Source organism: Coregonus lavaretus (genome assembly GCF_964263955.1).
Source record: "Coregonus lavaretus genome assembly, chromosome: 26".
NCBI lineage: Eukaryota > Metazoa > Chordata > Actinopteri > Salmoniformes > Salmonidae > Coregonus > Coregonus lavaretus.
Genome location: NC_140013.1, coordinates 32,631,726 through 32,659,626, shown reverse-complemented (window position 1 = coordinate 32,659,626; position 27,901 = coordinate 32,631,726). Strand labels below are relative to the sequence as shown.

The 27,901-nt window shown below is 45.1% G+C and overlaps 2 protein-coding genes across 2 annotated transcripts; one reads left to right on the top strand and one right to left on the bottom strand.

The window, feature by feature from the left end:
• LOC311101902 (small ribosomal subunit protein mS22-like) lies at positions 1-9,899 on the top strand. The gene is made up of 7 exons (XM_084143137.1): positions 1-148; positions 7,549-7,709; positions 7,874-8,038; positions 8,236-8,463; positions 8,578-8,723; positions 9,098-9,206; positions 9,338-9,899. The coding sequence occupies exons 1-7, from the start codon at positions 22-24 to the stop codon at positions 9,425-9,427; spliced, it is 1,026 nt and encodes a 341-aa protein (XP_083999263.1). The 5' UTR covers positions 1-21; the 3' UTR covers positions 9,428-9,899.
• Positions 9,833-26,018, bottom strand: LOC311101901 (coatomer subunit beta'-like). The gene is made up of 22 exons (XM_084143136.1): positions 25,890-26,018; positions 24,570-24,707; positions 24,310-24,396; positions 24,004-24,130; positions 22,012-22,160; positions 21,672-21,818; positions 21,296-21,395; positions 20,918-21,060; positions 20,423-20,622; positions 19,846-19,956; positions 19,652-19,740; positions 19,428-19,534; positions 16,995-17,138; positions 16,747-16,877; positions 16,272-16,479; positions 16,025-16,135; positions 15,466-15,680; positions 14,949-15,041; positions 14,426-14,606; positions 12,827-12,898; positions 11,323-12,666; positions 9,833-11,116 (listed from the first exon to the last, which is right to left on the bottom strand). The coding sequence occupies exons 1-22, from the start codon at positions 25,890-25,892 to the stop codon at positions 11,024-11,026; spliced, it is 3,993 nt and encodes a 1,330-aa protein (XP_083999262.1). The 5' UTR covers positions 25,893-26,018; the 3' UTR covers positions 9,833-11,023.
• Between the last annotated feature and the right edge of the window lie 1,883 nt (positions 26,019-27,901).

Below are 27,901 nucleotides of genomic sequence, written 5' to 3'. Positions count from 1 at the left end.
ATCGATGAGGTAACTACAAACATGGCCGCGCTTGGTGCAGCGCGGTGCCTATTTAGGAGCTATTCTTGGGTCAAAAATGTCGATCAAAACACACGAATACTTGTCAGATGTAGCAGAAGGATGCTGTGCAGTGCACCGTCTGACAACAGTAAGTCGTTTATTTACAATTTGTCGCCACACTGAGAAACGGGAGCTCTACCACTGACCTTGTAGCATGTGCAGCTATTGTTATCTAGCTGCCTATGCGAAAATGTAGCTAGCGTTCACTTTTCAGCATCTGAATCACTTGAATGGTACTAGTAGCTAGCTGTTATCCTTGAAGCTATTTACACACGTTGACAATAACGTACATTTATGCCGCGTTCAAAACTACGATTTCCAAGTCGGGAACTCTGGCCTCTTTCTAGAGGTCCGACTTCCCCACCCGAAGATCACTGACGTCATGATTTGACCTCGTTTTTTTACGAGTTCCCAGTGGTCTTGAAGGTCCCATTAGCATTTCTTAGCATAAAGTACTGGTGGTTTCAAGACAACTGGGAACTCAGAAAAAAACGAGGTCAAATCATGACGTCAGTCATCTTTGGGTCGGGAAGTCGGAATTTTTGAAAGATGCCAGATTTTTCCGACTTGGAAATCCTAGTTGGATGACCGTTCAAAACGATTTTCCCAGTCAGAGCTCGTTTTTTCCCGAAGTTCCCAGTTGTTTTGAATGTGACAGCAATCGGACTTGGAACGTCACAGACATTGTATCTGGCTACCATGGCCCTAACTAGCTAACTTAAAGGAAACATCCACCCAGAACTACTAATTCCTATGTTAGAACTATTTTATGCGAACAAATGTTTCATTTTGTCATTATAATAAGGTTGGTAGCAACGTGACAATCTTTGTGGAAATCTGTTACAGCTCAAGTTGACTACACAACCCACAATGCAACGCTCTCTCCATCGGCTCTAGCCAGCCAGCAAGCAAACGTAAAGTCAACAAAAAAAGAAACGTCCCTTTTTTAGGACCTTGTCTTTCAAAGATAATTCGTAGAGATCGAAATAACTTCACAGATCTTCATTGTAAAGGGTTTAAACACTGTTTCCCATGCTTGTTCAATGAACCATAAACAATTAATGAACATGCACCTGTGGAACGGTCATTAAGACACTAACAGCTTACAGACGGTAGGCAATTAAGGTCACAGTTATGAAAACTTAGGACACTAAAGAGGCCTTTCTACTGACTGAAAAACACCAAAAGAAAGATGCCCAGGGTCCCTGCTCATCTGCGTGAACGTGCCTTAGGCATGCTGCAAGGAGGCATGAGGACTGCAGATGTGGCCAGGGCAATACATTGAAATGTCCGTACTGTGAGACCCGTAAGACAGCGCTACAGGGAGACAGGACGGACAGCTGATCGTCCTCGCAGTGGCAGACCACGTGTAACAACACCTGCACAGGATCGGTACATCCGAACATCACACCTGCGGGACAGGTACAGGATGGCAACAATAACTGCCCGAGTTACACCAGGAACGCACAATCCCTCCATCAGTGCTCTGACTGTCCGCAATAGGCTGAGAGAGGCTGGACTGAGGGCTTGTAGGCCTGTTGTAAGGCAGGTCCTCACCAGACATCACCGGCAACAACGTCACCTATGGGCACAAATCCACCGTCGCTGGACCAGACAGGACTGGCAAAAAGTGCTCTTCACTGACGAGTTGCAGTTTGTCTCACCAGGGGTGATGGTCGGATTCGCGTTTATCGTTGAAGGAATGAGCGTTACACCAAGGCCTGTACTCTGAAGCGGAATCGATTTGGAGGTGGAGGGTCCGTCATGGTCTGGGGCGGTGTGTCACAGCATCATCGGACTGAGCTTGTTGTCATTGCAGGCAATCTCAACGCTGTGCGTTACAGGGAAGACATTTTCCTCCCTCATGTGGTACCCTTCCTGCAGGCTCATCCTGACATGACCCTCCAGCATGACAATGCCACCAGCCATACTGCTCGTTCTGAGCATGATTTCCTGCAAAACAGGAATGTCAGTGATCTGCCATGGCCAGCGAAGAGCCCGGATCTCAATCCCATTGAGCACGTCTAGGACCTGTTGGATCGGAGGGTGAGGGCTAGGGCCATTCCCCCCCCAGAAATGTCCAGGAACTTGCAGGTGCCTTGGTGGAAGAGTGGGGTAACATCTCACAGCAAGAACTGGCAAATCTGGTGCAGTCCATGAGGAGGAGATGCACTGCAGTACCTAATGCAGCTGGTGGCCACACCAGATACTGACTGTTACTTTTGATTTTGACCCCCCCCCTTTGTTCAGGGACACATTATTCAATTTCTGTTAGTCATATGTCTGTGGAACTTGTTCAGTTCATGTCTGTTGTTGAATCTTGTTATGTTCATACAAATATTTAAAGTTTTCTGAAAATAAACGCAGTTGACCATGAGAGGACGTCTCTTTTTTTGCTGAGTTTAGTTACACACAATTATACCAAAATCAATATCAGCATGTGGAGTAGCTAGTTACCTGTAAAATCACCTGAACAAACTGCACTATCAATTTAGGAGTCTACAATCTCGCCATGTTCAACCTTCAGATCGATGTGCCTCGCAGAGTGGAGTCTGACATTCGCAACGGCAACATGCAATGCACCCCGGACTGAAGAGGCAGACAAATATGAGAAATGTGCTGGACCCTCTGTTAAATTACACATTTCTCGAGGTAGGAATATCGCAACAATATGATCAATGGCTCATTGGAGAGGAGACAACCTCCCGCGTTATGACATCGGCCAGTATTGAAATCTGACCTATGATATACGTTTTTGCGATCTAAAAGTCGTTTTCCTATTAACTTCCAGTGTAGTGAGAGTGGCTTTATCGCAATGCTACATCATAATGGACGGATTTCTGGACATAACCTGGCGGTGGGTCTGGGGGTCCTCCCTCAGGATTGTTTTGGGCATCTAAAGCTCATTTCTACTAGGGCTGTCCCCGAAAAAAAAAAAAAAAAAAATCTTGGTCGACCAAGAGTAGTTTTTTCTTTCCACCAATCGATTGGTTGAAATTTTAAAACGTGTATTTTTCAACACTATGTGTTTTAATAAACGCAACTAAGCTATATGTACTGAACTTGTCTGATGCTTTAAGCAGGCGGTTTGATTAACTAATTAAGACACACAAATGTCTCGAGGGAGCCAGAGATCAAGATAGAGTAGGGCGGCAGATGTTGGGGGCGTAGTATGAGGGATCGGAGGGTGAAGGAAGCGAGATGGTGGTTGGAAGAGCGCGCTTGTTTGAAATGGTAAAGTGTTGCGGTAGGATAAAGAGGAGTCTGTGACAGTAGTAATGACGTTTTGGGAAATAGTGGACCCTTGCCTTTTGGCTGATCCATTTGTGGTTTCAGGGTGGGTGAAAGCAGAGTTGGGTGCTTTGGAATCCGTTAGGGTAACCAGAAGTGGTCTAGTGATAATTGTTTGTTTCTGCTGGGCAGAGGGAGCAGGCACTCTGCATTCAAGAAAAGGGCGCCATTGAAAGAAGTGATTACTGGGGTAGCGGTAAATGTAAAAGTTGACCAACTGAAGGGGAAGATTCCCGGTGTTTGTGGTGCTTGTCATTTGGTGCGATGCAGACAGGTGGCGTGAGTGGTGAAATAGAAGCGTCGTTGTCTGTTCTTTGAGTTTGGTTGAGTCTTTGCCCGACAAAGTGATGTTAGGATATATAAGTTATCCTGTACGAGCTTTTGTGCCGAATACATTACGTTGTTACAGGTGTCAAGCTTATGGGCATGTGGCAGCAGTGTGTAGGAGGGAGGTTCCTAGGTATGAGAAGTGTGCAGAAGGGCATGAGACAAAGGAATTTGTGGAAAGTAATGGTATGTGTTAATTGTAGGGGTGCCCATGGGGCTGGGGATCAGAAATGTCCCGTGCGAGAGAGGCAGGTTGAGGTTTCCAGGGTTAAAGTAGTGCAGAAGTTGTCATATGTTGAGGCAGTGAAGAAAGTAGAGGAAGATGGGTCAAAGGGGAGGGATCCTGAGAGGAGTGGTGTGAGTAGTAGATCTGTACCAGTACAGAGGGCTAAACCAACAAGTGATATACTGTATGTTTCAGTAAGATTGGATTTATAGCAATGGTTATCAACTGTACTGCAGGGATGGAACATAAGTCGCAGAAAATTGAGGTTGTGGTGGCAGCTGCAGAGAGGTATTTGGGTTTGCGAGACTTGACGTCAGAAGAGTTACAGGGTGTGTTAAGTGGTGGTGTCCCATCCTTTCAGGCTGTTGGTCTGAAGTAGGACTACATTTATTTAATTAGTGGAGTAGGGTGGTGTTTACTTTTTTTGTGAGTATAGTGTTAGATGGTAGGGTATTTTTTATTTTATTTTTTCAAGCAAAGTATAAGGGAGTTGTACTCCAGTCTAGTAGGTGGCGGTAATGGAACATTTATTGGATGCCAACTGCCGTTAAACCTCATCGAAGAAGAAGAAGAGCTCAAGATAGCCGAACCAGAAGAAAAAAAACCTGTTCCCGACCCTCCTACTGCTGCTGGCCTTGGCAGATTCTGCCATTATGCTCCTGAAGTTGCCTGTAATAGGCTACACCTTTTCCTTTTGGAGTGCCAATTTATCCTACCATTTCTAATGATCTGCATGCCAGTTAGGATTTTCATATGCACATTTTTGTAGAACAGTTTCATTTAAAGTATAATAGTCTTTGTATCTCAAAGTCATTGTCTGTGGTTAATCTACATTCTATCTAAATGAAAATTATATAAAAGTAACATATTGCCTACAATGTAAAAATAGACTACATAAAGCCAACACATAAAAACATTGCTCAACTTGAACTTGAAATATTGTATCAACTGGGTCGCTCAAAATTCACTCTAGCAAACTTGAAACATTGTATAAAATGTGTCAGTCCCGAGGCCAGTGACCTCAGGACTGACACGGCTGTAGGCTATTTGTGCAAGGGTTAAGAAGTAATCAGGCATTCTATGACGTTTCCACTGGATCAGAGCGTTATATTTAGCCTTTAATGTCGAGTGGTTAATGAAAGGGAGAGAGCTGGAAATATTGTTAAAATACTTTTGAGGAACTATTGTCACTCTCATTTGATTCTAAAAACAGGTTTAGTTTACTTGCTGTTTGAGGTGAAGAAAAATTACCTTGAAGTTCCACAGGTCATTAGTGGTGGTGAGTTAAGACAATCAGAAATACTATCAAACATCCCCAAATGGGCACATTTGTAGGCCTACATTTGCGCGCTGGCCATGTAGACTAGTCCTACGTCTATATGCATAATCAGGTGCGCGTCCTTACTCAACATTGACAGGAGCTTTTCAAACAAAAGACGATTAATAAATTAACAAAATTCATAAATGGAATGAAATAAACAAAAATTGTTTTCTCACAAGTGTAGCATGTCCACTCCGACAATTAGAAATGTAAATGACTTATTATAATAATAATTAATAAAAAATAATAATACAAATAATAATAATACAGGGCCTACAATTAACACCTGCCATATGCGGGTAGATTTTGGCATTGCCGGGTAAGATGTACATTTCACCAGCCACGTTGAAGGGTGGTCAGGGCTCCACAGTGCGAGCATTTGGAAATAAAAAGACAAGTATGATCACATTTATAGCAAAGTAAATGCAGCGGTAGCTGTTTTCAAAGTATTTCTGCCGTTTTTTTGTTTCATAGCTGGTAAATTAATCGCACAAAGTCAAAGCACTACAAATCCTATAGCCTATCCCACCTCGAGTTGCAACACTGCCTGGCTAGAGCCTGTGCGCACGTGAAGAGCTGAGTGAAAGATTCATTTTTAGATTGGCAGTGCACAGGCATAACAGTTGGTCTAATTTACTTGAAACGAAAGTCTACTGAAGTGAGACTTTGTCCTTGTGTTCCTTGGCTAATTACATTGTTTTGTTTACAAGCTAGGTTGTTTTTCAATGTTTCAGTTTCAACTTCTAGGGAAGAGAAGACAACGCAGCTATTAGTCACTCAATCTCACAGGTTCTTGAGTCGCGTTACCACGGTAACTTCCCGCCCTTAAAGGGGCAGGTGAACATTTCTGTCTCTTTTGTGATATTTTGGTTAAAAGGCTCAGGTCACCAAAAATCTGAAATTAAACAATATACCACATTATGTCTTACTAGTAATACATGTATTGGTTTAGAAACAAGTCCCATGTAGCTCAGTTGGTAGAGCATGGTGCTTGCAACACCAGGGTACGAAAAAAGTATGAAAATGTATGCACTCACTATGCAGAGATCATCCATTCACCTACTCTGCGTCTCACAAAGACACGGCGGTTGGAACCAAAAATCTCAAATTTGGACTCATCAGACCAAAGGACAGATTTCCACCGGTCTAATGTCCATTGTTCAGGTTTCTTGGCCCAAGCAAGTCTCTTCTTCTTATTGGTGTCCTTTAGTAGTGGTTTCTTTGCAGCAATTCGACCATGAAGGCCTGATTCACGCAGTCTCCTCTGAACAGTTGATGTTGAGATGTGTCTGTTACTTGAACTCTGAAGCATTTATTTGGGCTGCAATCTGAGGTGCAGTTAACTCTAATGAATTTATCCTCTGCAGCAGAGGGAACTCTGGTTCTTCCTTTCCTGTGGCGGTCCTCATGAGAGCCAGTTTCATCATAGCGCTTGATGGTTTTCCGACTGCACTTGAAGAAACTTTCAAAGTTCTTGAAATTTTCCGGATTGACTGACCTTCATGTCTTAAAGTAATGATGGACTATCATTTCTCTTTGCTTATTTGAGCTGTTCTTACCATAATGTGAACTTGGTCTTTTACCAAATAGGGCTATCTTCTGTATACTACCCCTACCTTGTCACAACACAACTGATTGGCTCAAACGCATTAAGAAGGAAAGAAATTCCACAAATTAACTTTTAACAAGGCACACCTGTTAATTGAAATGCATTCCAGGTGATTACCCCATGAAGCTGGTTGAGAGAATGCCAAGAGTGTGCAAAACTGTCATCAAGGCAAAGGGTGGCTATTTGAAGAATCTCAAATATAAAATATATTTTGATTTGTTAACTTTTTTGGTTACTACATGATTCCATATTTGCTATTTCATAGTTTTGATGGCTTCACTATTATTCTATAATGTAGAAAATAGTAAAAATAAAGAAAAACCCTGGAATGAATGAGTAGGTGTGTCTAAACTTTTGACTGATACTGTATCTATCTTCATCCTCACTCTCGTCAAGTTTGATTTCTGATCTTTAAGTACCAAGTCCATTTTAAGATTCTTTGGAGAACATGTAACAATGATGTAACAATCATTCCAGGAGTTGAAGATAAGTGCAATTATGAAAAGTATCTAGAAGGCTTTTATTCAGGAGAGGAAGGTTTGTACATACAATCTTTGGTTTGTACTTGGCGCCATTCTTCCTGTTTTGCGACATCAGTGAGATCACTTCCTGTGTCAATATGCGCAGTGTGACTAACTCTGATGCAGGGCGTACTTGCAGATCTGAGACCAGAGCTAGCTTAATCCATCTCTGAAGTCATTCATTTGTTTCTAGGTTCTCCAGATGCCAATGTGAAGCCCCAGTTTATGGATGCAGAGGTGCAGGACATCCTAACCCGAATCACAGGCTTGGACCTGGAGAAGGTGTTCAGACCCATCAAACAGGAGCTGAAGCCGCCCACGTACAAACTTATGACCGATGCACAGCTGAAGGCGGTATGGACACACACACACACAGCAGGGCAGATAGTTTGTCTGTCATGCAGAGTAGGGAATGGGTCTACAACATCTGCTGCAACATTCTGAACATTTCAGTTGGCAGATTATGTCTCTGTACAGCTAGTGTCAGTCTTGTTAATGTGTCAGTGTTTGTGTTGTAGGCGACCCAGAGTGCCAGGGAGCAGGCCCAGAGGCTGCTGAAGATGCCTCCAGTGCTGCCGGAGAGGAAGCCCATCAACGATGTCCTGTCTGAGGACAAGATCCTGGAGGGCATGGACACAGCCAAATACGTCTTCACTGACATCACCTTCAACATACCGCACAGGGTAGGAGAGAGAGGAAGAGAGTGTGTTTGTTTGTGTCCACCAACGTTACATTCAACATACAGTACACCACAGGCAAAGTGTGTAATGGTTTGTGTCCATCAACATAAATATTGGTTATCATTTACAATTAGTGCTCTTTTTTGTCTTCTCACTCAAATTTTGTTCTCTCTTCCATGGTTGTCTCCTGGTGTTTCCAGGAGCGGTTCATAGTGATCCGGGAACCCACTGGGACACTGAGGAAGGCATCGTGGGAGGAGAGAGACAGGATCCTGCAGGTCTACTTCCCTAAAGGGGGCCGCAGGCTCACAGCACCCCCTGTCTTCAAGGAGGAGAACCTGAAGGTGGTGTTTGGCCAGGATCGTCATGAGGATGTGTTGGATCTGTGCCAGGTCCAGTTTGAACCTGACTCCTCAGAATACATCAGGGTAAAAGACCACTGCCTTCACACTCAACAGGCTGTCCAGATGTATTGTTCAGTTATTATTACCCATTAGCAGTTAGTAAAACCCTCTTCCTATTGGCTGTGCTCTGTTGTCCAGGTGCATGCAGCCACCTATGAGAATCTAGAGAAGATGGGGAAGTATGGTCTGCTGCGCTCCACCAGACATTTTGGTGGCCTGGTCTGGTACCTGGTCAATGCCAGGAGGGTGGACGGACTCATCATAGACATGCTGCAGAAAGACCTGTGAGTGTCCGTGTATGTTAGAGCAGTGGCTCCCAACCTTTTTCGGTTACTGTACCACCTACTGAATTTTGCTCTGCCCGGAGTACCCCTGAAGTACCCCCTCATGTGCATTTTACTTGTTAGACTATGGTCTCATGAATCTTCTCAAGTACCCCCAGGGGTCCTAGTACCCCTGATTGGGAACCACTGTGTTAGAGGCTTGTTTTTCTCCAACTTTATTGAAACTGACACCCCATGCCATCTGTTTATGACTCCAAATGCCATATTATAACAGTGTTACATTGTGACAACAAGTAATGATTTAACACCATAACTGTCATTGTTAGCCCAGAGTATCCACACTAACACTGGCTTTATTGTTCTGGTTGTTCTAGGTTGCAGGATGCAGTGAGTCTGGTGGGTCTGTTCAACAAGGTCCATCCACACAGTGAGATAGCCCAGGAGGCCTCCAGCCAACAGGCCTCTGGACTGGACCTGCTCAAGGTGGGGCCCAATCAGCAGACACTAGTGCATCTCAGGACCTGATTGATAGGTTGATGCACCAGTCACCATATTGGTAGCCATGATACCCAGTAAACCCTTTGTTTAACCTCTGTGTGTCTGTTCCCCACCAGATCTACGCCAAGCGGGAGTCCCAGAGGGCAGGATACATAGAGCTGGCCCTGCAGGCCTACGAACAGACCTCCGCAGAGAGCGCCGTCTGACCGTCCCATGCATCACCATACCTAACCACTGGAGAGCTCTGTCACATCACAGCAGAGCTCAGTCTGACCGTCCCATACACCTCACACCCACAACAACAAACCAATGGAGCTGTGACATTATCCCCAATGGCCTGCCTATCCATGACCCAAACTTTCATCAACTGGACAATTACAGTAAACAAAGAGAATAACTTTGTCCTTCAACTATGGAGCTCATATGAACCACTTGCAAGCCAAGTGTCCATTGGAATGAATGGCATCAAAATGTGCACATAATTGGGGTGCACCAAGCTTCAGTCTATCATTTGGTGGAAGGGCACACGACGCAGTGCAGATATTCACTTCTGCATTTCAACCTTGTCATTTGTCCATAACCTTAATCATACTGTATATCAACATTGGAACTGACTGTAAGCTTTTTAATGATCATGATTTATGTACATACAAAATAAAAATGTGTTTATATACTTTCTCTCTCATTTATTGAATCTGAATTATTCCTATGGCCTGATTCAGACAAACACTTGTCATCTTTACTGAGTTGATAACATTTCAATCCCTTTTCTAGACCAGTACATAAGGCACTTGGGTTCACATCTGTAACAGCGAAGTAGGTTCCTTATAAAAACAGCAGAGGCATAAAGCACTAGACCAGGACTGCCCAACCCTGTTCCTGGAGAGCTACTGTCTTGTAGGTTTTTGCTCCAACCCTAATCTAGCACATCTGATTCTAATAATTAGCAGGTTGATAAGATGAATCAGGTTATTAACACCTGGGGTTGGAACGAAAACCTCCAGGAGAGTAGCTCTCCAGGAACAGGGTTGGGCAACCCTACACTAGACCATGACAGAGCAGCATGCTTGCCATGACATGTAGAGGTATACTGATGACAAGCTCATCACCTGTGGAGAGAACCTAACTAATGAAAGATAGACCCAAGCCTGGTTAGCTAGGGGTAAGAGGTACTGTAGTGTAGTAAACTATTCTCTTCCTATGTGAGAGGATACGGTAAACATTTCAAACCCATGACCCCTCTGGTTCACACTATCATTCTATACTGTAGGTCAATGTGACAGTTGGTGTATTCATTAGTTGGATTCCATTGCTAAATATTTTGCAATGGAAAAAGTTTACTCTAGGAACCGACCTGAATTTGTGCAATAGAAACTTGTTTTGTATTTGGAGTAAACAGTTTCCATTGCAAAATGTTTTGCAACGAAATACGACTAATGAATACAACCCAGGGTCGTGTTCAGCATGTGCGAAACCAGAGAAATCTATTTGACACAGTAAATTTGTACCTGTTCAATAAGGCACATTTTTGTTTCCCGTTTCAAAAAATGTCCTGCGTTCATTCCTAATGAATGAACCCTGTACATCCCATTATCACCCAAAGCATTCTACAAACCCCCTCCCACGGTGTTTCACAGTTCATGTATAAAGATAGAAAGACATAAACTCATCCACCCCACCTTTCACCAGTTTCACTGTAAAGGTAAAAACACCCGTCACCCACACACACTCCCATTCACCCACACACACTCCCACACTACGTGTTCTTTGGTCACTTTAAAGAGATTTCTCCACCAAGACTTTCAGTTGTCTAAGAAGTCATCGTCCAGATTGACATCTGTGGTGTCGATGTCATCGTCCAGATCAAAGTTGTCCAGGTCCAGATCGTCAAGGCCCTGGAGGGAAAAGCAATGTATATGAGTGATGAGTCAGTGTGGGCGAGGGTGAAGTACCTCGCTGGTACATTGTTGTCCCTTAACATTCATATAGAGTACATCATTGTTCAATATCAATAAACATCAAAAAGTGATTTCCAATATAGATTAGCATTCTAAATAGTGTGTAAGTCATGACAGGATGTATAGACTCTGGTTAGCTTTACCTCCTCATCATTCCATTTATCATTCAGATCCAGCAGGTCCATGGATGCTGCTGCTACCGCTACTGCTGCAGGGGCTGGCTCCTCCACTCCTTTACCCTCTAAGGGGGCAGCTAGAGGGGCTGCAGGGCCTGGCTCTGGGCCTGGTGGAACCACCTGGATGAGGGCTGGTAGGGGCTCTACTGCTGGGGCTGCTGCAGCCTGGTCCTCTACGGCTGGGTTTGGAGCTGGATCTATGGCTGGGGCTAGGTCTATGGCTGGGGCTGGGGCTAGGTCTATGACTGGTTCTGGGGCTATATCTATGTGTGGGGTTGAGCCGAGGGCTGGGGGTAGGACAGGACTAAGGTCTATGACTTGGGGTAGGACTGGGGTTGGGTCTATGGCTGGGGCTAGGTCTGGGGTTGGGTCTATGGCTGGGGCTAGGACTGGGGTTGGGTCTATGGCTGGGGCTAGGACTGGGGTTGGGTCTATGGCTGGGGCTAGGACTGGGGTTGGGTCTATGGCTGGGGCTAGGACTGGGGTTGGGTCTATGGCTGGGGCTAGGACTGGGGTTGGGTCTATGGCTGGGGCTAGGACTGGGGTTGGGTCTATGGCTGGGGCTAGGACTGGGGTTGGGTCTATGACTGGGGCTAGGACTGGGGCTGGAGCAGGTTCATTCTCTTCTACAATGACTGGGGCTTCTTCAGCTGCTGCTATGGGTTCTGCTACTGCCTCAGTAATGGGTGCTTCTGCTGCTATGGCTTCTAGTACTGCTGCGGCAATGGGTGCTTCAACTTCCACCACCGCTTCTATGGTAACAGGTTCTGATTCTGTTGCCTCTGCAACTGGTGCTTCTGTTACAATCTGTGGTTCTGTGACCAACTCGGTAACAGGTGCATCTGTTGCTATGGGCTTCATTGTCGCAGGTTCTTCCTCAACAGCCTCCTTTGGTGTTGCTATGACTTCTTCCTCTGGGGTGGACTGTGCTACCTCTGGCGCCAAGAGGGGTGCTTCTGTGCCGTTTTCTATGGTGACAAGAACCTCTATCTTAGTGATGGTATCTTCCACTGCTGTTGCCTCCTCTGGCTTGGGAGCTTCCACTTCAACAATAATGGGTTCCTCCTCTGCCATCTCAATGGATTCTTCCACTGCAGCCATAGTTGGTTCCACTTCTGTCACTGGGATAGATTCTTCTACTGCTGGGATAAACTCCTCCACTGCAGCCACAACAGGCTCTACCTCTTCCATGACAATGGACTCTTCCACTACTGGAGCTTCTGGAGCTGCAGCCTCCACCACTGCTGCCATTACGGGGGTTTCTACCACTGCTACCAATACAGGGGTTTCATCCATGCTCCCAGCAACCTCCTGCACATAGAACAGTGATAGTAGCATATTTTAATTGAGAATGACAAGTTGACAAATCACACTGAATGGTTGTCTAAACTAGGGGTTATGTAAGTAGTACTATATACAACAGCTGTGGCCATGTCCAGTATTCCAGTAGGTGTGAGATTCCAGACTTTACCTCTGGTTCAGCCGGCACTACTTTTGGCACAAAGTCTGCAGATTCCCCCAGGACATTCCTATCCTCATTGGGCTGCAGAGTGGAGAGGTAGAACAGTGAGGTGGGGAGGTAGAACAGTGAGGTGGGGAGGTAGAACAGTGAGGTGGAGAGGTAGAACAGTGAGGTGGAGATGTAGAACAGTGAGGTGGAGAGGTAGAACAGTGAGGTGGAGAGGTAGAACAGTGAGGTGGAGAGGTAGAACAGTGAGGTGGAGAGGTAGAACAGTGAGGTGGGGAGGCAGAACAGTGAGGTGGAGAGGTAGAACAGTGAGGTGGAGAGGTAGAACAGTGAGGTGGGGAGGCAGAACAGTGAGGTGGAGAGGTAGAACAGTGAGGTGGGGAGGTAGAACAGTGAGGTGGGGAGGTAGAACAGTGAGGTGGGGAGGTAGAACAGCACAGTATTACAACAGTACTATTACAAGTACAGGTACAAGGCTTATACTATTATATAATAAGCATTATTATTATATTATTTATTTGACTAGAAAACAAGGGCAGAGGGTACAAAGGAGTTATGGTAACTGTAGAGTATTGACTTGACATGTATTTTACTGGTGGTCGCACACATTGAGCGAGTTCATCAGTGCATCACATGTATCTATAGTGCTCAGCTGGTATTGCACCACTAGGTGTCACTAATACACTACAGTAATATAACTATACTGAACAAAAATAAAAACGCAACAATTTCAAAGATTTTACTGAGTTACAGTTCATATAAGGAAATCAGTCAATTGAAATAAATTAATTATGCCCTAATCTATGGATTTCACATGACTGGGAATACAGTTGGTAACAGATACCTTTAAAAAAAGGTAGGGACGTGGATAGGAAAACCAGTCAGTATCTGGTGTGACCACCATTTGCCTCATGCAGTGCGACACATCTCCTTTGCATAGAGTTGATCAGATTGTTGATTGTGGAATGTTGTCCCACGCCTCTTCAATGGCTATGCGAAATTACTGGATATTGGCGGGAACTGGAACACGCTGTCGTACACATCGATCCAGAGCATCCCAAACATGTCTGGTGAGTATGCAGGCCATACAAGAACTGGGACATTTTCAGCTTCCAGGAATTGTGTACAGATCCTTACGACATGGGGCCGTGCATTATCATGCTGAAATATGAGGTGATGGTGGCGGATGAATGGCACGACAATGGGCCATTTATTGTACCCAGCACAAGGTGCATCTGTGTAATGATCATGCTGTTTAATCAGCTTCTTGATATGCCACACCTGTCAGGTGGATGGATTATCTTGGCAAAGGAGAAATGCTCACAAACAGGGATGTAAACAAATTTGTGCACAAAACTTGAGAGAAATTAGGTTTTTGTGCGCATGGAAAACTTCAGGGATCTTTCAGTTCAGCTCATGAAACATGGGACCAACACTTCACATGTTGCGTTTATATTTTTGTTCAGTGTAAGATGGAAAGAACATGTTCAATCAGGGTCGTGTTAAATAGGTATGAAACATTAAAAAAAAATCAAAACGGTTGCAATCGTTTTGCCACAATATGCCCAAGATGTGTGTGTGTGTGTGTGTGTATCTACTCACGGTGATGAGGGGGTACTCTGCGGCAGGCCTCAGCCTGACGTGGGTCTCCTTCAGGTAGTCTTCGGCCAGGAAGGCCTCCTGTAGGCCGGGGAACAGATTGCTGTAGTCTGTAGGGTCAGCCAACGCATCAGCTGCCTTCTGATTCACCTTCCCCAGGCTCTCCTTCCACAGCTTCACCACTCTGGAGACACAGCGAGATCAGTACACACAGACACACACACAGTGCTATGCAGGTTAGCGTTTTTCCATCATGAATCATGTTCTGGAGGTAGCTCTGCGGAGTGGTCACTAGCTGGCATAGCCACTAAGTCATAAAATCTGACTTTAACAACACTGACCTTAACAACACTGCTAACACGAATGCTTAACCCTAACCTTAAATGAAGACCAAAAAACTAGATTTTGTTTTCATGAATTTTTACAATATAACCAATTATGACTGCTGGCCCACTAGCGGAAATTGCTTAGTTCTGCCTCCAGGGCAAGATTATTGATAATAAACGTCAACCTGCCAGTGCTGTACCTAGACACATGGCTGGGCAGGTACGTTCTGGCCAGGAATGCAGCCTCTGGCAGCCGGTTGGTTTTAATGAGGAGCTCCAAACATTTGTCCAGTCTGGAAGGAATAAACAGAACAGAAATATGGAGATACAATTATTAATGATGAAACCAAGGACATTGACACATACAGAGCTAAATCATAAACATATAAAGCGCACCAAGATCCAATAATGAATTATAAATGATGAAACGATAAGAATAATGTATTGACAGATTATGATGATATAATAATAATAATAATAATAATAATAATAATATGCCATTTTTTTTTTTGTGTATGGGTGGTCCCGGGGATCGAACCCACTACTTTGGCGTGCGCCGTGCTCTACCAGCTGAGCTACAGAGCTACAGAGGACCACATGATGATGATATACATATAAAAGTTCAACCTAAACACCGGCCAGTACTCTCTGCTCACTCCTCCTCACCTTCCTCTGTAACATCCACCCCCACACCCTTCTCTCCCTAAACACACTTACTTCCCCTGGAGGAAATAGGTAAGGAAAGCCACATTGGTTTTGCCGTCTCTCTCTGCCCCCTCTGCCAGCTTGCCCACCATGCTGGCGTTGCCCGAGGCTGTGGCCAGCAGCAGCAGCCCTCCATAGTCCTGGGCATGGTGCAGACAGTCCTGGGCCAGGCCAAACTGGCACTTAGTGGTGGCCAGCTCTGCCAGCTGCTTCCACTTCTGCTCCGACTGCAGGGCACCGTGCCAGGGAGAGAGGAGAAGAGGAGGTGGAGAGAGAGAGAAAGGGAGGGAAAAAGAGAGAGGGAACAGGTATGCCATGTTAGAAAGACAGTCATCACAAACACAAAACAGAAGCCCTATTCACTATGCTTTTGATTAGTTAAAAATATGATAAGATATACCCTTTACTACAGTTATTCTCATGTCATCTTATACCGAGGTCTCCAAATATGTCTCCCAATATCCACATTTGGCCCTACATTTCTCAATACTTCCCTTTCATTCCAAGACTGCTATATAATTCCCAGTTTGTCAAAAATGTCCCCAGTCTTTCTCTTTACGTGATGTCTTACCTCGGATTCTACAGCCAGCTGGTAGGCGATCTTCAGTTCTCCTAGCTGCAGAGCCAACTCAAACCTGTGTTCTGAGTCTGTGGACACAGCCAGGGCCTGCTGCCTGAAACCCTGTAGAGAGAGATAGAGATAAGAGAAAGGGTTACACACACAAAGATACACAGACAGAAGAGAGGACACATTCACTGAAATGGTATGCGTTAAGACGCATACCAATGTAAAAATACACCCACCCTCTCAGTCTCACCTGTTTCTCTAGGAAGTGGGCGACCCTGGTCCTCATCTCTTTAGGGATGGTGGGTAGGACCCTGTCGGCCATCCCAAAGTCCCTCCTCATTACAGCAGTCTGGTACTCTAGCACTGACACCAGCAGAGAGTAAGTGACGATGTTCAGCTCCTTATCACCCAGATACAGACGGTCATCCTTAGGGATGTAGCCCAGCAGGTACATAGTTCTATAGCAGACAGACAGGGGAGTCAATACATCACCAATATTTTAGACCGACAGGTACAGTACATAGTTCTATAGCAAAAAGACAGGGGAGTCAATACAACACCAGTATTTTAGACCGACAGCTACAGTACATAATTTCTATACCAGAGAGACAGGGGAGTCAATACAACACCAGTATTTTAGACCGACAGCTACAGTACATAGCAGGTAATTTGAGGTGAACAGGTCAATGGTTTGTAGCAGTCTCAGCAGGTAGGTATAGTCTTACCTGTCCAGGTGGGCGATGGTGACGATCTCTCCTCCTACGTAGTAGTTGAGTCTGTTGACTGAGCTGGTGTAGATGAAACAGTCTCCCACCCACAGACCTGTCTTCACCACCTCCTGAATCTCACCCAACACCTAGAGAGAGAGAGGGGGGAGGGGGAGAGAAATAGATATAGAAGAAAATGTTACAGTACAAATACAAAATAAATCCTCCTGTCCAGAATCTAATCTCTAGATGTAGTGTAGTCTCACCTCGAAGGCGTCCTCTATCCCGTCCTCAGTGACTCCCTCCTTGGTCTCCTGTGCTGTTGCCACTTTCTCAGCCAGGTAGCGCAGCACAAAGAAAGACTCCTCCGTGGCGATACAAACCAGCTCCCCAGACTCTGACCAGAAGATCTGAGGAAAGAAGAGGAGGTTAGAGGAGGGTTGGATCGCTGTGGAGAGGAAGTTAGAGGAGGGTGGGATCGCTGTGGAGAGGGGGTTAGAGGAGGGTTGACTTGCTATGGAGAGGAGGTTAGAGGAGGGTGGGATCGCTGTGGAGAGGAGGTTAGAGGAGGGTTGTGTCGCTATGGAGAGGTTGTTACAGGAGGGTTGGATCGCTGTGGAGACGGGGTTAGAGGAGGGTTGGGTCGCTGTGGAGATGATGTTACAGGAGGGTTGGATCGCTGTGGAGAGGGGGTTAGATTGCTGTGGAGAGGAGGTTACAGGAGGGTTGGATCGCTGTGGAGAGGGGGTTAGAGGAGGGTTGGATCGCTGTGGAGAAAGGCAGAAGAGGCTTGGATCGCTGTGGAGAGGGGGTTAGAGGAGGGTTGGGTCGCTGTGGAGAGGGGGTTAGAGGAGGCTTGGGTCGCTGTGGAGAGGGGGTTAGAGGAGGCTTGGATCGCTGTGGAGAGGGGGTTAGAGGAGGGTTGGATCGCTGTGGATAAGAGGTTACAGGAGGGTTGGATCGCTGTGGAGAGGGGGTTAGAGGAGGCTTGGATCGCTGTGGAGAGGGGGTTAGAGGAGGGTTGGATCGCTGTGGATAAGAGGTTACAGGAGGGTTGGATCGCTGTGGAGAGGGGGTTAGGTCGCTGTGGAGAGGGGATTAGAGGAGGCTTGGATCGCTGTGGAGAGGGGGTTAGAGGAGGCTTGGATCGCTGTGGAGAGGAGGTTAGAGGAGGGTTGGGTCACTGTGGAGAGGGGGTTAGAGGAGGGTTGGATCGCTGTGGATAAGAGGCTACAGGAGGGTTGGATCGCTGTGGAGAGGGGGTTAGAAGAGGATTGGGTCGCTATAGAGAGGAGGTTAGAGGAGGGTTGGATCGCTGTGGGGAGGGGGTTGGATCGCTGTGGAAAGGGGGGTTACAGGAGGCTTGGATCGCAGTGGATAAGAAGTTACAGGAGGGTTGGATTGCTGTGGAGAGGGGGTTAGAGGAGGGTTGGGGCACTGTGGAGAGGGGGTTAGAGGAGGGTTGGATCGCTGTGGATAAGAGGTTATAGGAGGGTTGGATCGCTGTGGAGAGGAGGTTAGAGGAGGGTTGGGTCGCTGTGGTGAGGGGGTTAGAGGAGGGTTGGATCGTTGTGGAGAGGGGGTTAGATTGCTGTGGAGAGGGGGTTAGAGGAGGATTGGGTTGCTGTGGAGAGCTTACAGGAGGTTAGAGGAGGAGTGGGTCGCTGTGGGGAGAAGGTTACAGGAGGCTTGGATCGCTGTGGGGAGAAGGTTACAGGAGGCTTGGATCGCTGTGGGGAGGAGGTTACAGGAGGGTTGGATTGCTGTGGGGAGGAGGTTACATGAGGGTTGGATTGCTGTGGGGAAGGGGTTACAGGAGGCTTGGATTGCTGTGGAGAGGGGGTCAGAGGAGGGTTGGATCGCTGTGTAGAGGGGGTTAGATGAGGGTTGGGTCGCTCTGGGTTAGAGGAGGGTTGGGTTGCTGTGGGGAGGAGGTTACTCTCCCGAGTGGCGCAGTGGTCTAAGGCACTGCATCACAGTGCTAGCTGTGCCACTAGAGATCCTGGTTCGAATCCAGGCTCTGTCGTAGCTGGCCGTGACCGGGAGACCCATGGGGCGGCGCACAATTGGCCCAGCGTCGTCCAGGGTAGGGGAGGGAATGGCCAGCAGGGATGTAGCTCAGTTGGTAGAGCATGGCGTTTGCAACACCAGGGTTGTGGGTTCGATTCCCACGGGGGGCCAGTATGAAAAAAAAAAAATTATAATAATATGTATGCACTCACTAACTGTAAGTCGCTCTGGATAAGAGCGTCTGCTAAATGACTAAAATGTAAATGTAATGTAAAATGTTACAGGAGGCTTGGATCGCTGTGGAGAGGGGGTTAGAGGAGGGTTGGATCGCTGTGGAGAGGAGGTTACAGGAGGGTTGGATCGCTGTGGGGAGGAGGTTAGAGGAGGGTTGGGTCACTGTGGGGAGGAGGTTAGAGGAGGGTTGGGTCGCTATGGGGAGGAGGTTAGAGGAGGGTTGGGTCGCTATGGGGAGGAGGTTAGAGGAGGGTTGGGTCGCTGTGGGGAGGAGGTTAGGTCGCTGTGGGGAGGAGGTTAGAGGAGGGTTGGGTCGCTGTGGGTGGCTTCTCACCCTCTTGACCTGAGCTAGGCGCAGCCTGGACCTGCTATAAATCTGTAAATGGTCAAGTGTCTGAAAGTTGATATAGATCAACTGTGGATTATTAGCAGTTTAAATACTGTAGCTGACTCACATGTTTAGGCTGGATCTCAATGCGGCGGACCAGTTCTGTGTTCTCCCAGTCGTAGAAGGCCAGACCACTCACTGACCTCACGCCCAGCAAGAACCCACCGTGGATACCTGCAGGGGATGATACACACATATAGTTAGTTATAACACATCAGCATATCATCTGCATGCACACGCACACAGAGGGAGTCAGTTCATACTGGATCAAATCTGATATGTTTGTCTCACCTTCTGCCCCAAAGTCTGGTTTAAAAGACTTCTTCTCCTTGAAGTTCTTGAAGATTTTGACCATGCTGGTGCTCTCCCGAGTAGCATACCTGCCATAGAAACAACAGCGGTTAAGTCAGCCTGACCATACTAGACCGTGGATGGTCCATAGATGACTGTGTATGAGTTGTCAGGGTGCGGTTGACTTTACTTACTCTGAGGAGTCGTGGGCCCAGACAAACTCCTGTGCTGAACCAAAGCTCTTGTTCCTCAGGGCCATTGCAGTGTAGATGATGTACTCTCCATCCCCACACACCACCACAAACCTGCAACACACACACAACGGACATTAGTTAGTGTGTGATCACACACCACTGGAGACAGCTGAGGGGAGGTTGGCTCATAGTAATGGCTGGAATGGAGTCAATGGAATGGTATCAACCACATAAACCACGTTTGATACCATTCCATAGATTCCAGCCATTATTATGAGCTGTCCTCCCCTCAGCAGCCTCCACTGACACACACACATATACTGTACATTTATGGTCCTGTAAGGCTCAGTTGGTAGAGCATGGTGCTTGTAACACCAAGATTGTGGGTTCGATTCCCGGGGCCACCCATACATACAAATGTATGCACGCATGACTGTAAGTCGCTTTGGATAAAAGCATCTATATATCTATATATCTATATATATATATATATATATATATACACTTTTTTGTTTACATTTGATGAGCAACTAGTACACACATGCACACAAACACGGTAACACACGCACACACTGACCTGCCGTTGGGGTTGTGCTGGATGGTCTGGGGATAAATCTCACAGCTGCCCATGTCTTTGACAGCCAGAGACAGCCTCTCTCCGTCCTGTATCTCAGCCTCTCCCATGGCCTTCAGGTTGGCCTGCTGCACCTCAGAGTGCTTGGCCCACATGATCTTACCGTTAGAGTCCATAGACATGGCTGGCTCCTCACGGCCCAACTGAGGGAGGGGGGAGATGGGGAAGGGGATTAAGGGGAGAAAGGGAGAAGAGGGGGGAGAGAGTGAAGAAGATGAGACAGAGGAAGAGAAGGAGTGATGTTCAAATCATAATATTTCAACTTGAGCTGAACATACAACTTGGACATACATGGGTGATATGTAGGCCTATAGAATCAAACTGGTGCTGTATAAAAACAATACAAACATTCTATATGATTACCAACAATACTAATAATCAGATCACTGACACCACATCATTCTAGATGTATAGTTTAGAGTTTCCATAAATTGGTACTTTGATGATGATGCTGCCTTCATCATATCCCAGCGCCACACTGTTGGCGCCTCGCTGGCCACACACACACCACACACGTTCCATCCCATAGTTCAGTGTGTTATCCAGGCGGTACGTGCTGGAATGCCAGACTCTCACTGTGCCTGTATGTCCATTAGGAGACGAAAGATGGGAGGAGCGAAAGAGAGTCACATGTGAGAGGGTGGTCAAACATAAAGGATCCAGGGAAGACAGGAACTAGTCAACATGACAAGAAAACACCATGTTATTACCACGATACAATGTTACAACTTTTAAAATGTTATTACTATGTTATAACATAGGTAAACACCTTGTTATTCCATTCTAAAGAGATAAGGTAAACACTACACTACCCACCGTCCTCGGAGCCAGTGAGGATGATTGGCAGCTCAGGGTGAAAGCTGACACAGGACACATTCTGGGCATGGCCCTCTAGAGTCTGCACACACGTCTTATTCTGGAGGTAGAGGAGAGGACTAGCGTAGAATCAGTCAACTCAATATATATGATCACTAGTACAGACGCATAACACTTCAAGTGGAGTTTGTGTGTATTTTCTGATCTGAAAAGTGTGTATGCTGTGCATATGTGTGTGTTTCATTCTGTGTTTGAGAGTGTGTGAAAGTGTGCAAATAAACTGTGTGTACATGTGTATATAAACTGTGTACATCTGCATATAAACTGTGTGACATGTGTACATCAACTGTGTTTACATGTTTATATCCATGTGTACCTGGTAGTCCCAGATCTTGACCAGGCGGTCGTCTGCTCCTGATATAAGGTAGGGCTTGTCCCCTCCACTGTAGTAGTCGATACAGTTGACTCCTTTCTCATGGCCCTCCAGAGTGAAATTAGGGGTGGAAGAACCCAGCTGCCACACCTGCAACAGCCAAGGGCCAACAAATACTTCAGTGTATTACTGAAATGTAGTGGTAACAATTTACAACAACTGTATATAATTCATGAAACATACACTACACAACTATAAGCACTTCAACATAAAAATAATCAAACCAACAACTGTAGTGCTTCAAGCACAAAGAGTAGTGTGTGTGTGTGTGTACTGTATGTACCTTAATGGTCCTGTCTAGGGAGGCGCTGGCGAATTGGTTGTTGTCTTTAGGGTTGATGACGATCTGCATGACATAGTGGGTGTGGCCCTCGAACACCTGACCACACACCCACTTCCTGTCCCAGTCCCACAGCTTGATCAGCATGTCATCTGGACACATAAACAAACACACGCTCATGTTCACAATATTCTATGGTTGATGTTTGCAATTTATGTATATCCTGAATGGGTAGGTGTTCTAAAACTTTTGACTGGTAGTATATATATATATATATATATATATATATATATATATATATATATATATATATATATATATATATATATATATATATATATATATATACACACACATATATATATATATATATATACACACACACACACACTACCAGTCAAAGGTTTTAGAACACCTACCCATTCAGGGGTTTTTCTTTATTTTTACTATTTTCTACATTGTAGAATAATAGTGAAGCCATCACAACTATGAAATAACACATATGGAATCATGTAGTAACCAAAAAAGTGTTAAACAAATCAAAATATATTTTATATTTGAGATTCTTCAAATAGCCACCCTTTGCCTTGATGACAGATTTGCACACTCTTGGCATTCTCTCAACCAGCTTCACCTGGAATGCTTTTCCAACGGTCTTGAAGGAGTTCCCACATATGCTGACCACTTGTTGGCTGCTTTTCCTTCACTCTGCGGTCCGACTCATTCCAAACCCTCTCAATTTGGTTGAGGTTGGGGGAATGTGGAGGCCAGCTCATCTGATGCAGCACTCCATCACTCTCCTTCTTGGTTAAATAGCCCTTACATGGCCTGGAGGTGTGTTGGGTCATTGTCCTGTTGAAAAAAAAATGATAGTCCCACTAAGCCCAAACCAGATGGGATGGCGTATTGCTGCAAAATGCTGTGGTAGCCATGCTGGTTAACACCATAACACCTCCTCCTCCATGCTTTACGGTGGGAAATACACATGCAGAGGTCATCCGTTCACCCACACCGCGTCTCACAAAGACATGGCGGTTGGAACCAAAAATCTCCAATTTGGACTCCAGACCAAAGGACAAACTTCCACCAATCTAATGTCCATTGCTCGTGTTTCTTGGCCCAAGCAAGTCTCTTCTTATTATTGGTGTCCTTTAGTAGTGGTTTTCTTTGTAGCAATTCGACCATGAAGCCCTGATTCACACAGTCTCCTCTGAACAGTTGATGTTGAGATGTGTCTGTTACTTGAACTCTGTGAAGCATTTATTTGGGCTGCAATTTCTGAGGCAGGTAACTCTAATGAACGTATCCTCTGCAGCAGAGGTAACTCTGGGTCTTCCATTCCTGTGGCGGTCCTCATGAGAGCCAGTTTCATCATAGCGCTTGATGGTTTTTGCGACTGCACTTGAATAAACGTTAAAAGTTCTTGAAACTTTCCGTATTGACTGACCTCCATGTCTTAAAGTAATGATGGACTATCATTTCTCTTTGCTTATTTGAGCTGTTCTTCCCATAATATGGACTTGGTATTTTACCAAATAGGGCTATCTTCTGTATACCCCCCTACCTTGTCACAACACAACTGATTGGCTCAAACGCATTAAGAAGGAAAGAAATTCCACAAATTAACTTTTAAGAAGGCACACCTGTTAACTGAAATGCATTCCAGGTGACTACCTCATGAAGCTGGTTGAGAGAATGCCAAGAGTGTGAAAAGATGTCATCAAGGCAAAGGGTGGATATTTGATTAATCTCAAATATAAAATATATTTTCATTTGTTTAAGACTTTTTTGGTTACTACATGATTCCATACGTGTTATTTCATAGTTTTGATGTCGTCACTATTATTCATTATTCTACAATGTAGAAAATAGTAAAAATAAAGAAAAACCCTTGAATGAGTAGGTGTGTCCAAACTTTGGACTGGTACTAATTTATATATATATATATATATAAATTGAGAGAGAGGGAGAGAGAGAGAGAGAGAGACAACATACCACTGCTGGTAAGGATGTAAGGTTGTGTTGGGTGGACTGCGATGCAGCGGATGTAGTCAGAGTGGGCCTCAAACATGTGAGTTCTCTCCAGAGTGTTGTAGTTAAACACATGGATCTGCATGTCATCCTGGGGAGGACCCGAGAAGAGCGAGAGTGAAGGGGAGGAGAAGGTGTAGTGAGAGAGGGTGGAGAAGGTTAAAATGGAAAAGTATTGCAGCATTCAGGGAGAGAGATATGGAAAAACTCTGAATAGAATAGGACAGATAGATGCATTATCAGCAGTTATAAGGTTGTTATAACACTTACTGCTCCAGCGATGACCCAGTGCTTCCTCGCCACAAACTTAGCCACTCTCACAGGCTGGTCACACACCTCGAATGTCTTCACCAGGGTCTACACAGACATGAGATTCAAACGAAGCATCAGCATCATGGTTATCATTGTCATAGAGAAAGAATCCATTCCTATTTCCCTCAAGAACATAATGTGCAGCAATGTGTACAATGAATGAATGAATGAATAAGCCCTGAATCCTAACAAATTAAATGAGAATGAATGTTGTTTACTTGTGTCTCATGGTTCCAGACACAGACACTGCCATTGTACAGGCTGGCAACCATCCATGGTTCAGTTGGGTGCAGGTCCACACTCTTCACACGGTCTGACCGAGCGGTCAGCTTCCGCTTGATGTCTAACCGGAGAGGCTGAGATGGACAGAGGGAGAGAGAACCCAATATATTAAGTCATAATCTACCTCTGACTCCTAATTTAACCAATACATTTACAGTTACATTTTAGTCATTTAGCAGACGCTCTTATCCAGAGCGACTTACAGTTAGTGAGTGCATACATTTTCATTTTTTTCATACTGGAATCGAACCCACAACCCTGGCGTTGCAAATGCCATGCTCTACCAACTGAGCTACATCCCTGCCGGCCATTCCCTCCCCTACCCTGGAAGACGCTCCCTACCCTGGACGACGCTGGGCCAATTGTGCGCCGCCCCATTGGTCTCCCGGTCACGGCTGGCTACGACAGAGCCTGGATTCGAACCAGGATTAGGCCACTGAGCCACTCGGGAGGGTTTTTCTTTATCAATACTAGACACAGTATCTTGTATTGATACTAACCAGATAACTCTTTACTCCTATGTAAATGCAGATCAGTTGAACGGGAACAAGAAATAAAACTTTGACAGAGACCAGATTTGAGTATATTTTTATAGAGACAGGTCAGATACACTTAACTTTAAATGTTTTATTTACTTTTTACATCTATTCAAATTATTCTGATTATGCTTATCAATAAAACTGTAAGTGTATCCGACCCCTAACAGCTATACAATTGTAGTCCTGGTGTAGATACAACATTTCACAAAGTGGCAAAGTGGAACCAAGTCAACTGTTCACCTTATAGGGTTGGTTTATATGGGGGCGTGTCTGTTTACTGAAGCGCATTCCACCACATTTGAGGTGCATGAATAATTCGCTCTGGTCTGGAAATGCTCAGGCGGTAGCCATTTGCGATAAAGTAGTTTAGAAGAAAGTCGTTATATAAAGTTGCAGATTGAACTACTAGCATATTTAGTAACCAATCGATCGGAGACTTCCTGACTCTTTTGAATACCATATTGTTTTTGTTACACTGTTGCCATTTCTCGAGTTTCTGCAACATCTTCAAATACTCGATCATTCACAACTAGCCAGGCATAGGTTAATTCATTGGATGTGTTTTCAATAGGGTAGCAATCGTAAAAAAAAGCAACACACCTCCCCCCAAAATAATAGCCTTAAACGACTGGCCTGAGCGGCGGCGGATCTTTATAAAGCATTTCACTCGAAATCTATGTTGCACTTCATTCTAAATCTATGTTTTCATTTCCTTACCATGGTTCCACGTCTGCGGGTAGTGTTTGGTCGAAGTGCCCGGCCACCCTGAGACACGAGTCGGGCTGGTAGACTGGTTTGGAGCTGAGAGTCTTCTTGGCGACGTGGATTCTATGGAGCTTCCTGGCTGCACTTCGCAAGATCCGGTGGAGCACTAGGACAGTCTGTATGTAGGTTACAGAGAAATGTATGGACGCTGACTACAGGCATAATCAGGTAATTGCATGTAGGCTACCCACTCACCCCTCCAAAAAATATATACATAAATAAATAAAAACGAATAAATTAATGAATAATAATTAATTTGAACATCTTAAAAATTGCCTAATTTCCTATTTGTACAAATTATCTCCCTATTTCTTATGTGTATAAATATACTAATATGATGACTGAATAGTATTGCAGATGTATTAGGCTTAGGCTACAGTACCTAGGCCTACCCAGTATAGTCCATGCAGATTTCAAACCACGCTGGTGTTGCAAGAAGCAAGTTCCAACCAACTAAGCAATCACATACTTGTGTCATAACAATTAGAATGTTATATGCTCCCAGCTCTATGCCTACGATGCTTTATAGTCGAGGTGTTCTACTTCATCATTTAACTGCACCCTCTGTTGAGGTTTCCAAATCTATCAGGTCTTGATAAGAAAGCCTGGGTGGTGTGAGGAATCCTCTCCCAATCTTGTATTCAAAGTCCACACCTCCTCACTGTTGCATGTTCAAAGGTTCCGTAAACCTGGTGTTCTGTCATTGATCATCTCTTAGATCTGTCCTTGTGAAGTAGGAGATAAGGTTGCAGGCCTTCACAACCCAACTGATTAATGTCATATACTGGATGCTATTCATATATGTATTTTTTCTGGTCATCTACTGTACAGAGTACAATGTTTTCGATTGATTTGCCAATTTACACATACACCACCGGTCAAAAGTTTTAGAACACCTACTCATTCAAGGGTTTTTCTTTATTTTTACTATTTTCTACATTGTAGAATAATAGTGAAGATATCAAAACAGAATATATACAGAAGATAGCCCTACTTGGTAAAATACCATGTCCATATTATGGCAAGAACAGCTCAAATAAGCAAAGAGAAACAACAGTCCATCATTACTTTAAGACATGAAGGTCAGTCAATACGGAGAATTTCAAGAACTTTGAAAGTTTATTCAAGTACAGTCACAAAAATCATCAAGCGCTATGATGAAACTGGCTCTCATGAGGACCGCCACAGGAATGGAAGACCCAGAGTTACCTCTGGTGCAGAGGATAAGTTCATTAGAGTTACCAGCCTCAGAAATTGTATCCCAAATAAATGCTTCACAGAGTTCAAGTAACAGACACATCTCAACATCAACTGTTCAGAGGAGACTGTGTGAATCAGGCCTTCATGGTCGAATTGCTGCAAAGAAACCGCTACTAAAGGACACCATGAGAACAAGAGACTTGCTTGGGCCAAGAAACACGAGCAATGGACATTAGACCGGTGGAAATCTGTCCTTTGGTCTGGAGTCCAAATTTGAGATTTTTGGTTCCAACCGCCATGTCTTTGTGAGACGCGGTGTGGGTGAACGGATGATCTCCGTGTGTGTATTTCCCACCGTAAAGCATGGAGGAGGAGGTGTTATGGTGTGGGGGTGATTTGCCGGTGACACTGTCTGTGATTTATTTAGAATTCAAGGCACACTTAACCAGCATGGCTACCACAGCATTTTGCTGCAATACGCCCTCCCATCTGGTTTGGGCATAGTGGGACTATCATTTGTTTTTCAACAGGACAATGACCCAACACACCTCCAGGCTGTGTAAGGGCTATTTTACCAAGAAGGAGAGTAATGGAGTGCTGCATCAGATGACCTGGCCTCCACAATCCCCCAACCTCAACCAAATTGAGATGGTTTGGAATTAGTTAGACCGTAGAGTGAAGAAAAAGCAGCCAACAAGTGGTCAGCATATGTGGGAACTCCTTCAAGACTGTTGGAAAAGCATTCCAGGTGAAGCTAGTCAAGA